Source organism: Salvelinus sp. IW2-2015, linkage group LG27 (genome assembly GCF_002910315.2).
Source record: "Salvelinus sp. IW2-2015 linkage group LG27, ASM291031v2, whole genome shotgun sequence".
Taxonomy (NCBI): domain Eukaryota; kingdom Metazoa; phylum Chordata; class Actinopteri; order Salmoniformes; family Salmonidae; genus Salvelinus; species Salvelinus sp. IW2-2015.
In genome coordinates, this window is record NC_036867.1 from 16,116,817 (window position 1) to 16,129,731 (window position 12,915).

At 43.0% G+C, this 12,915-nt stretch overlaps 1 protein-coding gene across 2 annotated transcripts in view; it reads left to right on the top strand.

Annotated features, from left to right (window-relative positions):
* The window catches only part of LOC111953525 (collectin-12), a 63,007-nt gene that overhangs the window by 36,572 nt on the left and 13,520 nt on the right, over nt 1-12,915 (top strand). For both annotated transcript variants that reach the window (XM_023972873.2, XM_070435423.1), the window contains one exon: nt 9,195-9,317. In XM_023972873.2, coding sequence (XP_023828641.1) covers nt 9,195-9,317 — 123 coding nt within the window. The remainder of the gene's footprint in view (nt 1-9,194; nt 9,318-12,915) is intronic.

The following is a 12,915-nucleotide window of genomic DNA, read 5'->3' on the forward strand; positions in this document are numbered from 1 at the left end:
TATTCCTCCTCTGGATCATCCAGATGGTCATTGGCAAAACTTCAGACCGGACTGGACATGCGATGGCCTTGAGCAGGGGACCTTGCTGCGCTGCAGGATTTAATCCATGACGGCGTAGGTGTGTTACTAAATGGTTTTCTTTGAGACTGTGGTCCCAGCTCTCTTAGGTCATTGACACAGGTCCTGCCGTGTAGTTCTGGGCTCATCCCTCACCTTCCTCATGATCATTGATGCCCCACGAGGTGAGATCTTGCAATGGAGCCCAGACCGAGGGTGATTGACCGTCATCTTGAACTTTTCCATTTCTAATAATTGCGCCAACAGTTTGTTGCCTTCTCACCAAGCTGCTTGCCTATTGTCCTGTAGCCCATCCCAGCCTTGTGCAGGTCTACAATTTTAGCCCTGATGTCCTTACACAGCTCTCTGGTCTTGGCCATTGTGGAGCGGTTGGAGTCTGTTTGATTGAGGTGTGGACAGGTGTCTTTTTATACAGATAACGAGTTCAAACAGGTGCAGTTAATACAGCTAATGATTGGAGAACGAGAGGGCTTCTTAAAGAAGAGACACGAACAGGTCTGTGAGAGCCGGAATTCTTATTGGCATTGGGTAGTAATCATTACTTATGTCATGCAATAAAATGCAAATAATTACTTAAAAATCATACAATGTGATTTTCTGGATTTTTGTTTTAGATTCTCTCTCACAGTGTGAAGTGGTACCTATGATAAAAATTACAGACCTCTACATGCTTTGTAAGTAGGAAAACCTGCAAAATCGGCAGTGTATCAAATACTTGTTCTCCCCACTGTATACAGTGAAAGAGTGGGGATTGGAACCAGGTGTGTCTAATGATGACGAGACACGTCCGGGGTTGATGAGTGAAGGGCATTTGCCAGCAGTAGGTTCAGCAGCAGTTAGAAGGCCGGCGACGCTGAACGCCTGAACAGGAGGGGGAGCCAAAGCGAAGGCTGGTGTGACAGAGTCATTATCAGTGCTTGTCAAATTGTGAATGAGAGACTGATGAAGTGTGTGCAGCCATGAGACTTTTTTCAAATCATCATTAGATTCGCATCATACAGCCTTAGAATGTATTAACAATCAAACATATATCCCAGCATTTGTATCACAAAGAAGTTGCATAAATAACTCTAAATTAAGTATACAGGAGGACCTGTTTCTTTGTTAACTGCTCAACACCGAATAGTCGCATTTGCACACTCCCTCAAATCGTTTGGAGAAAATATGTTCAAATGTATTCTTCATACTATAAAATAATATAAAATAATGCCACGGAATTCTATCCAAATCGTGTCTGCTAAATGAAATAGTGTAGCCCACAGCCATATGGCATAGCTAGATCAGGGCCTAGCATAAGGACAACTCAGAGTATGCTATTCTGTTAATCTGAAATAGACTACATTTTCTTCATATCGTGTTTCTTTAGACCTGTCTAAAATAAATTATGGATTTATTGTGAAGGTCTAGGCTATATTACGGCGCACAATATGGCGCCCAGCGTCGTCTGGGTTTGGCCGGGTTAGGCCATCATTGTAAATAAGAATTTGTTCTTAACTGACTTGCCTAGTTAAATAAAAGTTACGTGTTTAAAAAAAAAAAATATTAAATGGATTTATTAGACTTTTTAAAATTAAGATTTTCCAAAGGTCTGCATCAGTGGCTTGTGTGGAAGCCAGGAGATGCTGAATGTGTTTATGTTAATTAAGTGACAATTACCGTGAGACAGGCAGTTATTTGCTTGACAATTACCGGCTGACAAAATGTTATGACCGCCACAGCCTTAGGTGTATTTCTCAACTTTCCTAATGTGTTTTAGGCATAAGCATCACCACACACACGAACACAGCCAGACACGCACACACCGCACGCGCACGCGCACACCACACGCACACCACACACACACACACACACACACACACACACACAACACACACACCACACACACCACACACCACACACCACACACACACCTTGGTCTCGTACTTTGTACTACTTTATGCCATTGAAGAAGTCAGAGCTGCGTATGAGTCAGTCATTGAGCCTTCCCCCCCTCAAATTGTAAAAAGAGTCTTGGCTTGGTTTAGAGTATATCAAACGATCTTATTAAACTTCTCATTTCTATTTGGAGTAAAGAGACACAGATGGGCTGCAGGAAAAGTCCAGAATTTAGCTATGATTTACAAAACAAATGTAACATTCCAACCGTATTTTCCTGCTTTTTAACGACACCGTTTTGGTCTTTTCGCACAAACAAGGTTATCCATGACTGTCCATTGTCTTTTATGTGCTCTCACCAGGAGTCTATCTAACTAGTCTATTTCTCAACCATCCGTGATGCCAGAGGTTCACTTTCATATAGCGCACATGATTGCCCTCGAGCTGATTTTGTGCAGATTCCTGGAAAGGGTTTGAGTTTTGTGTTAGGCAGGGCACAGTTCCAGATCCACTCTATGCCTGACCTCCGCTCACTGACCTCCTCTCTTCATTGGTTAATATAGTTCTCTCCTCATATTTACTGTAAATAAACTCTGTCTTCTAATGAGCAAGGCTGTATGTTTATTTTTTTTAATCCATTATTTTACCAGGTAAGTTGACTGAGAACAAGTTCTCATTTACAGCAACAACTGGGGAATATTTACAGGGAGGTTAGGGATGAATGAGCCAGTTGTAAACTGGGATTATTAGGTGACCAGGATGGTTTGAGGGCCAGATTGGGAATTTAGCCAGGACACCGGGGTTAACACCCCAACTCTTACGACAAGTGCCATGGGATCTTTAATGACCTCAGAGAGTCAGGACACCCGTTTAACGTCTCATCCGAAAGACGGCACCACCTACACAGGGCAGTGTCCCCAATCACTGCCCTGGGGCATTGAGATATTTTTCTTAGACCAGAGGAAAGAGTGCCTCCTACTGGCCCTCCAACACCACTTCCAGCAGCACCTGGTCTCCCATCCAGGGACTGACCAGTACCAACCCTGCTTAGCTTCAGAAGCAAGCCAGCAGTTTCGGCTCGACCATTTGCCCCAGGGACGTCCCGTTTGACATTCTGGCCAAGAATTAAAAAGGCAATCCGGGATTGGTACATCCGTTTTCGGACTGTGAAATTAATGACACAAGCCATTGGCCACTTGAGCAGTTTTATGTTTTTCTAATCCCAGAGTGACCCTTTAACGGTCGATTTGTCGAAGAGAACAAGTTGATGAGGCTTGGTGAGGATACGGTTCCAGTAAACTGACCAAACGTTAGTCAAAGGCAAAGCTCTGGGACATAACAGCATACTCCGATGTGAACAAGGTAGACATTGTCAGGATGTCAGACCTCAATAACATTAGAGGAACAATAGCATATACACTGTTCATCCCAAGCAGCACTTAGTTTGGAAAAGAGATTGGTGTTCTTTACTTGTTATGGAAAAAGTTCTTAGTGTTTGGAGCAGCATTGTGTTTTGCTGTGAGCGATAAAAGTGTTTTTGTCAGTCTGTGGTCTCAGTAGGATCTCAGTATCCCGGATGTTGGTTGTTTCGTGGTCGTGGTCGGCAAGGCTAACCTAGGTTTGACCGTGCAGCTGTGGGAAGTGATGACGACCCACTGTCCAATTGAATGAGTAGCAGCCAGTCTGAAGGAACTATGAAACTCCAGCTAGACAACACGTTGTTGTTAAACTGTGAATAAGGAAGCGCCGCATTCATTCTTGTCTCTATTTCTCTGGAGTCTGCTCTAATTTCTCTCAGATCCTTCCTCAAAAAATGTGTATAGTCATAGACCAGCGTGTGAATAATTTTCACTGTAGCCTACAGTCACTTCGTGGGCTTATCTTTCGTTGACAGATTTTGGCCGGAGTAAAACCTCTCGCTTTGCCTCATCCTCTCTGGTAAATTCAAAACTCAATGTTTAAATGGCATCAGCTATCAGTGGTTCTCTCCTCTATGTTGCGGTCTGTTTTGTGGATTTGGTTTGGTGATCTGATATGAGAACAGAAAGTTTATGTTTCACATTTTGTTTGAATTGTCCAATGTACATCTGTCAGATGAGTACTAGGCTTCTAACATTCGACAAGGGGATCTGTGGGCCTTGTATCCCAGGTGCCTATGGTATGAACATAAAGATGCTTTCCCAGTGAGTGACAATGTTTATTGACCTAACTTTGATGTGACGCAGTCAGGAGTCCAGCATCTATGCGGTGTCCCAAATAGCATCCTATTCCCTATATAGTGCACTAATTTTGACCAGGGCAAATGGCACTCTATTCCCTATATAGTGCACTACTTTTGACCAAAGGGAATAAGGTGCCATTTAGGACATAGCCTGTGTCTGTTGTCAGACTGAAGGGCCCATCCAGGAAGTCACCCACTGGGCGACAAACAACCAAGCCATGACCTTTGGATCACGACCTTGGACTGAGACTGTCACTGGGATCTCACTGGGGTGCAGAAAAACACAAGAGTCCAACAGAACACAGCTGCTTCATCTGATACCTCCAGCCCCCTTCTCTCTAAATCTGACCATTGTTTGGAAAGAGTAGGGATGGAATGAGCTGGAAAATGGAGGGGGTTGCAGGTTGCTTTGTTGTTGTGGCGGCCATGTTTGTGTTTTGACAGCTGTCCTCCATGTTGAATACTTGGACAGCTAATCCTGGGAGCTCAGTTGATCCTGTCAACAAAAGTTGGAACGCCTTGTCTGTGTATTGTAAAAATTCATTTTCTAGTGTTTTGATTTACTTTCAGAGCAATAGATTTATAAGAACTCTGTCAACATATTTAGATAGCACTGCTGTTTCTGGCGCAAGCCTTTTTGATTACCTTGAAGTGGTGTTCTCATGTGCTTGTTTAGCAGTGGAAGCCGACATTGGGTTTGTACTCCAAACACACGTCAGTCGTTATAAATGTTCGGAAGCTTTGATATCCATTTTGTTTAGCCCTGACGGCTACATACTCAATGACCATTGCGATGATCTACAATGATCTATGCATAGAGGCAAACCACAGATTGAAGCGGATCTTTGTCACTGACCAAGACATTTGTCAGCTGCTATTGGACCTGTCTGACGTGATTCTGTATAACTGACTGCACACACAGAACTGGCACAGTGATTGTAAGAGATATTCTTGGCAGGCGCTAGTCCTTGTTAAGAGATTTTAAGGGGGCCACCGAGGGGCCAGTTATAGATGGGGGCATCATAAGCCATGTGAGGGTGCCATTTGTGACTCACTGAGAGCTGGACAAGGTACCTCAGCTCCAAAAGGAAACATGTGATGTCAGGATAGCAAGCTGTACAGGTGCTATCATTCCTCTCTCTCTCTCTCTCTCTCTCTCTCTCTCTCTCTCTCTCTCGCTCTCTCATTTCTCATTTCTCTTTATTTCCCTCTCTCTCTTCTTTCTCGCTGCTTCCCAACTGTTAGCGCTCTTTGTCCGTCTCTTTTTCTCTCTACTCTCCTTCTCTGACTTTCTCTTGATTTATTACCTTCTTTAGCTGTAATTACAGTGCATTCAGAAGGTATTCAGGCCCTTTTAATTTTTCCACATTTGTTACGATACAGCCGTATTCTAAAATAGATTACATTTATATTTTTCCTCCTCAATCTACACACAATACCCCATAATGACAAAGTGAAAACAGGTTTTTATACATTTTAGCATATTTAAAAACAGATACCTTATTTTCACAAGTATTCAGACCCTTTGCTGTTAGACTTGAAATTGAGCTCAGGTACTTCCTGTTTCCATTGATCATCCTTGAGATGTTTCTACAACTTGATTGGTGTCCAACAGTGGTAAATTCAATTGATTGGACATGATTTGGAACGACACACACCTGTCTATGTAAGGTCCTACAGTTGACAGTGCATGTCAGAGAAAAAACCAAGCCATGAGGTTGAAGGAATTGTCCGTAGAGCTCTGAGACAGGATTGTGTCGAGGCACAGATCTGGGGAAGTACTCCAAAAAATATCTGCAGGTCCCCAAGAACACAGTGGCCTCCATCATTCTTAAATGGAAGAAGTCTGGAAGCACCAAGACTCTTCCTAGAGCTGGCCGCCCAGCCAAACTGAGCAATTGGGGGAGAAAGGTCAGGGAGGTGACCAAGAACCCAATGGTCACTCTGAAGGAGCTCCGGAGTTCCTCTGTAGAGATGAGAGAATCTTCCAGAAGGACAACTATTTCTTTGCTAAAATTTCTAAAAACCTGTTTTTGCTTTGTCATTGTGTGTAGATTGATGAGGAAAAATAAAACGAATCAATTTTAGAATAAGGCTGTAACGTAACTAAATGTGAAAAAAGACAAGGGGTCTGAATAGTTTCCGAATGCGCCGTAGAGTGACTGTTGTTAAAGAGTAACAGTAATGAAAAGAACAGCTCTCCAGTTGTGTTATCTTAACGTGTTGTGGAATAGAGCAGTGTGCTGACTGCTGAAGTGCTCCATGTGGTTGTTAGGGGCGATGGGGAGTGTATAATTTGCCTCAGTGAGCTAAAGTGAAGTTAGTGAACGGCTGCATGCTTGGACCGCCAGGGAGTTGAGTCAACCTGAATGACTCAAGGTTGGCTAGGAGCTAGTGAAAGCTTGGAGTGTTGAACTGTGTTTGCGTATGCTTTGTCCGTGCCTCAACACTCTTTCAGGTATATAACATGTTCACTCTGACTTGGCTGTGTGGACACAATGCATCTTCAAGTCCCACTGCGGCCCTATAGCAGCCGGGCAAACTGACAAACTTTTTAAAATCAATTAAAAAATGATTTCTTATTTACAATGACAACCTGATCACTCCAGTATTTTCTAATTGGCTAAAGCTATCCCTTGCTAGCTATACCTCTTTTCAACTGTATGGGTGGTGACTCAAGTGCTCTGGCACCAAATGGTTCCAGTGCACTGAAGAAAATGAAGATTCTTAAATGGTTCTTCCTCAGCTCTTAAGGTTCCTTGGAGAACTCTTGCCTGATAAAGAATAACCGCTTAGTTAAGTGTGGGGTTCTTCGCGTGGCATCTTTGGTTCTTCAAAGTTCTCAAAGGTTCTTGAAATGTATGGAAGGCTGCAGATGTGTCCCTTTCATAGCACAGAGCACATTGGGCAGTGTTAACTAGTGTAACATTTCTAATGTTGATTCAGGGCTTAAATTAACACTGTAAGGAGTCAAATTAACACTAAGTGGTGTAAAATAACCTCAGTGTCGGTGTTAATAACCATAGCTGAACCAAAACCACACCCATCATTATCATATTTCACAGCATGCATTGATTTTTAGAATGGTTTGTTTCAATATCTATGTTTTTGATTGATTAACTAATCTTATGCTACTCAAATATAAATAACATACATTTTTGTAAACTAATCAAATCTGTTACTTGGACTTATTGCACCCGTTACTGAAATAGTTGTTCCAGTTTAGATGCTTTAGGTCCCTCAAACTCAACTCTGGGCCTTGAAGCCACTGAAGTTCCACTGCATTATTAATATATTTGTTTTACTGTTCCCCTCTAATCAGGGACTGATTTAGACCTGGGACAGCAGCTGTGTGCAATTAATTATCAGGTAGAACAGACAACCAGCAGGCTCTGGATCTTGTAGGGTAAGAGTTGAATACCTCTGCTTTAGGTAGTATCATACAGTATCTTAGTCCTCCCAACCCTAGCAGTCATTCTGAATATAGGTTGCGGGTGAAAACAAATTCAGAACGTATCCCCACTCTGTCTGAATTCTAATAGGAATAACACGTTACTTTACAGGCCTGCTGTGGACTGTAAACCATGAGTTTCAGGTGACCTTGTTAGGGTTTAACTAGACCCTCAAAATAAGGCCTTATGAAATATAAATTACCTTTAAACATTGAGTCATTCAATTAGGATCTCACTCGGCAAATGTCTCATGGATAAAAATTTATGACAGAAACTACCATGTCTATGTTACTAGCAAACATTGTCATGGGTGGTACTCTAAAATATGTATTTTATTTGCATAAAATAAGGTGTCGAGTGTGTGCTATTCCTCAAAGAACCATCCTATTTAAGGTTCTTATTTGGTTCCAACTGGAACCTTTATTTTTAAGACTAGGCTACACTGGAAATAACCATTTCTACACCAATGCTTTTAATGGAAATTATTAGGATATAATTCATTATCATAATCACATTAAACAAAACAGGAAGCTCAATAGGCATATATTTAGCATAGGCCAAGAAGTGTTAACACAAAAATTGCATTGGCACAGGCTGCCTTTGTGTTGCCATGGAAATTTCCATGTCTTGGAAGTGGCTTTCCTTGCGCTGAACATGCAAAGGAGTTTTATTTCAGGTACATGGAAAGCAGGACCTTTCATTTTCCCCCACTTCCTGAATTCAAATGAAATACAGCTGTGTTCCCGTCAGCACTGCGGATCTCGGCACTCATCTGTCAGGAAAGATATCCTTGGAAAGAAATATTCCAAGAGAATGTAGGAGAATGCTTGCGTGGCTCTGTGACTTTCCCCACTGGTTGGAGGCACTTGAATGGTTTGAATCAGAGGAGGTTGGTATCATATCTCTTCATCTTATGTGTTTGTTTGGTGTCCCTCGCCCCCTCACCAACCGGGCCCTCAGGGGACCAGTGGGCCCTTTAATGTGGCCTCCAGGCTGTTTGTCCAGATGTGGTGATCTGGAGATTCAGACCCAGAACCTGGATAGACCCCAGATTCCCAGCCCACATAGGGCCAGCCAGGCCCCACTCTGACCTCGCTCTCTGCTGTCTCCACATAGCCTGACTCTGCAGCCATCTGAGCCACAATAGACACCTGACCATATGTGTTCCAAATGGCACCCTGTTACCTATATAGTCCACTACTTATGACAATGGCACCCTATCCCCTAGGCCCCTCAAACTCAACTCTGGACCTCGAAACCAGTTTCACTGCGTTTTTTCATTGTTCCCCTCTAATCAGGGACTGATTTAAGTGGGTGCAATTAATTATCAGGTATAACAGAAAACCAGCAGGCTCTGGACCTCGTAGGGTAAGAGTTGAATACCCCTGCCACAGGCAATGCACAGAGACCCAGGACCTTCATACAATGTATTAAATGTTTTGGTATGATAACCATAACATCCTTTCACTTCGTATGGCTACATTGTGAATATTGATGTTGGAAGGAAAGGAAATATGCTAACTATTTTCCCAAATGTTTATTAATCTGCATTTCTCTCCCTTGTGTAGGGATCCAGGAGGGGACCCAGTGCACTAAGTGTAAGAATGAGTGGGCGTTAAAGACCTCCATAGCACTACTCTACGTGCTGTGCACTCTACTCACCATCGCTGTGGCTGTCCTCGGTTATAAAGGTAAGCAGAGACACACATCTATCTGTCAGGCAAAGTGTATGCATGGCTGCGTCCCAAATGGCACCCTATTCCCTATGTAGTGCACAACTTTTGACCAGGATAATAAGGTGTCAACTTTAAAGAGGTAGGGAGAGACATATTTTCATGCTGGTGTGTCTGTCAAAAAGGCATGCTACTTTTGAGACATAGAACAGAAAGTGTATGTCCTTGTCCAACCGTGGTGGCTAACATCGTTCAACCGAACCTGATTATGCCCTAACATGTTGTTACTTGACATATTTCACTAAAGTCGTGCGGTTTGTTGAGAAAGTGATTGTCCAAACTGTGCGTGGGGTCCTTGTTCATATCCTGCCAGGAAATAAGATTACATTGGAGAGTGTGTGTGGGGGGACTAGGCTGTGTGTGTGTTGTGTGTTTGTGTGCCTAACATCCCCAGTGACCCCTTTCGGTCTGCCCAAACATGACATAGATGCTGTTGGACAATGTTTCATTGTTATTAATTAAGGCCAGTGGAAGAGTCATGGAAACTCTGAGAGATCCCACTCTGTAAAATCATCACACTCTCTGAAACTAAAACAAGCCCCTTTTCTCTCAAAAAGTAACATTTACACACAGTCTGCCCCCTTTTTTTGCCTTTCCACAAAACCTCAGCGCCGTTGTCTGTCCTCCCCCTTGCACCCTTCCTGCACCCCTGCACACGTCCCCCCATTCACCCTGTCTCTGTTTATTTAACCAACACCCCCAATCACACCTCCGGGAACCAACCCGCGGCTTTGCGGAGCTCCACTTCCTGCGTTCTGAGTTTTCCGGCTTTGGGAAAACTGTCCCGCAACGGTCCGAAGGCCAAACTTAAGACTGTTCCTGTGATAATTGCGCTAACCATTCCCATATGTGTACATGTGTTTTTTTTCCTATTTACAACATCTCAAAATGACACTGGTTTTACATCTCTCGTGGTTATTGGGGACTCTCAACTACATTAAATGTAATGTCCTTCACACTCACAATTGGGTTCAGTCAGTCAGCAGTCAATCCTCATCCTTCTTCCCCGCTGCACATCTTAATGCATCCCTAATTTAGACCAGATGAGCGGTGAACTCGGTGCCACTCTAGCAGAACCCACTGAAATTGGGTTTTTACTGGCGGAGCTGTAGTACTGGGCTGTCCAGGGAACCACAGCTCCACAGCCCTAAACATGCAGTCAGGTCCAGATGGTTATGTGGAGTGAGATCCCAATGCTCTATTCACCTCACATCTGTATTCTGTACTGTAGAATACAGCATATCTCTGACCCTGTGCTCTCTACTCTCACCCATAACAATGTCCTCGCTTTGTCTCTTAATCTCTTTATGGTGTGCATGTGGTCTCCACTGAGATATAGAACCTCCATGATATAGGCTGTCCTTGCAGGCTAGACTAGGCCTGCATCCCAAATGCCAGCCTATTCCCTATATAGTGCACTACTTTTGACCAGGGGGCTCTGGTCAAAAGTAGTGCACTACATAGGGAATAGGGTGGCATTTGAGACGCGACCCAGTTTGGATGAGGTAGGGATCAGAAAAATATGAATATGAGGAAGGAGAGGACACAGAGAGGGGAATTAAAGGGTGTAGGGGGAGTCTCCTCACTCAGCACTCCTGCTGCATTAATTTATTTTTCCCTTTCTTTCTTTCCCTCTGTTTCTCTCTGTGCTCAGGCTGTGTGCATGGGATCTGTCACTACATTCTGGGCTATAATCAGAGCTTTAGCCAAAATAAGAGTTGTCAGGTTGTGTGTATGGGTGTATGTACGCATGTGTGTGTGTGTGTGTGTGTGTGTGTGTGTGTGTGCATGCTTTTGTGCGTGCATGCTCGGTTCCTGCTCAGTGTGTGGGTGTGTGTGTGTTTTGTGTGAGGAAGGGATGACACCCAGAAACCACAGCTGCAGCACAGCTGGCCTACTACACATGCCATAGTAGGGCATAGCTCTTGGCCAGATATTATACAGTGTGTGTGTGTATGTGTGTTTGTGTGTGTGTGTTATGCAGAGAAACAATGTACAGTAAATGTATGGTTTAAGGTGAGTGTGTCTTTCGAGCTCTGTGTGGTACAGTAGTGTATGGTGTCTGGAAATGTGTCTCATTTAGTTTGCAGTGGAACATTTCATTCAGACTGGCCATACCTATCCAATCTGAGGTAAAACTACTCTTTCAATCGACAGTGAGTTTTTATAGATCATATGTTTTTCTCAAAACTGTCATAGTTGTTTTTGTGTGGTTAGTCATCTATGAAGGTGAAAATGTGGAACATACAGTACCAGTCTGAAGTTTGGACACACCTACTCATTCAAGGGATTTTCTTTATTTGACTATTTTCTACATTGTAGAATAATATTGAAGACATCAACACTATGAAATAACACATATGGAATCATGTAGTAACCAAAAAAGTGTTAAACAAATCTAAATATATTTTATATTTGAGATTCTTCAAAGTAGCCACCCTTTGCCTTGTTGACAGCTTTGCACACTCTTGGCATTCTCTCAACCAGCTTCACCTGAAATGCTTTTGCGATAGTCTTTAAGGAGTTCCCACATATGCTGAGCACTTGTTGGCTGCTTTTCCTTCACTCTGTGGTCCAACTAATCCCAAACCATCTCAATTGGGTTGAGGTTGGGTGATCGTGGAGGCCAGGTCATCTGATGCAGCACTCCATGACTCTCCTTGGTCAAATAGTCCTTACACAGCCTGGTGTAAGGAGGTGTGTTGGGTCATTGTCCTGATGAAAAAACAATGATAGTCTCACCCAGCACAAACAAGATAGCATGGTGTATCGCTGCAGAATGCTGTGGTAGCCATTAAATCCGCTCCTTTTTAAAAAATTTCACCTAAAATTACATACCCAAATCTAACTGCCTGTAGCTCAGGCCCTGAAGCAAGGATATGCATATTCTTGGTACCATTTGAAAGGGAACACTTTGAAGTTTGTGGAAATGTGAAAGGAATGTAGGAAAATATAACACAATAGATCTGGTAAAAGATAATGCAAAGAAAAAACCAACCGTAGCTTTGAAAGACTGTATTATTCCAGCCCAGGTGCAATTTTGGCCACTAGATGGCAGCAGTGTATGTGCAAAGTTTTAGACTGATCCAATGAACCATTGTATTTCTGTTCAAAATTTTGTATCAAGACTGCCCAAATGTGCCTAATTTGTTTATTAATAACTTTTCATGTTCAAAATTGTGCACTCTCCTCAAGCAATAGCATGGTATTATTTCACTGTAATAGCTACTGTAAATTGGATTGTTATATTAACAATAGTTTAAGCTTTCTGCCAATATCAGCTATGTCTATGTCCTGGGAAATGTTCTTGTTACTTACAACCTCATGCTAATCTAATTAGCCTACGTTAGCTTAACGGACCCGTGGACGGGACACCGATCCCAAAGAAGTTGTTTAAGTGTGCCTTGAATTCTAAATAAATCACAGACTGTGTCACCAGCAAAGGTCCCCCACATCATCATACCTCCTCCGTACTTCACGTTGGGAACTACACATGCGGAGATCGTCCGTTCCCCTACTCAGCATCTCACAAAGACATGGCGGTTGGAACCAAAAA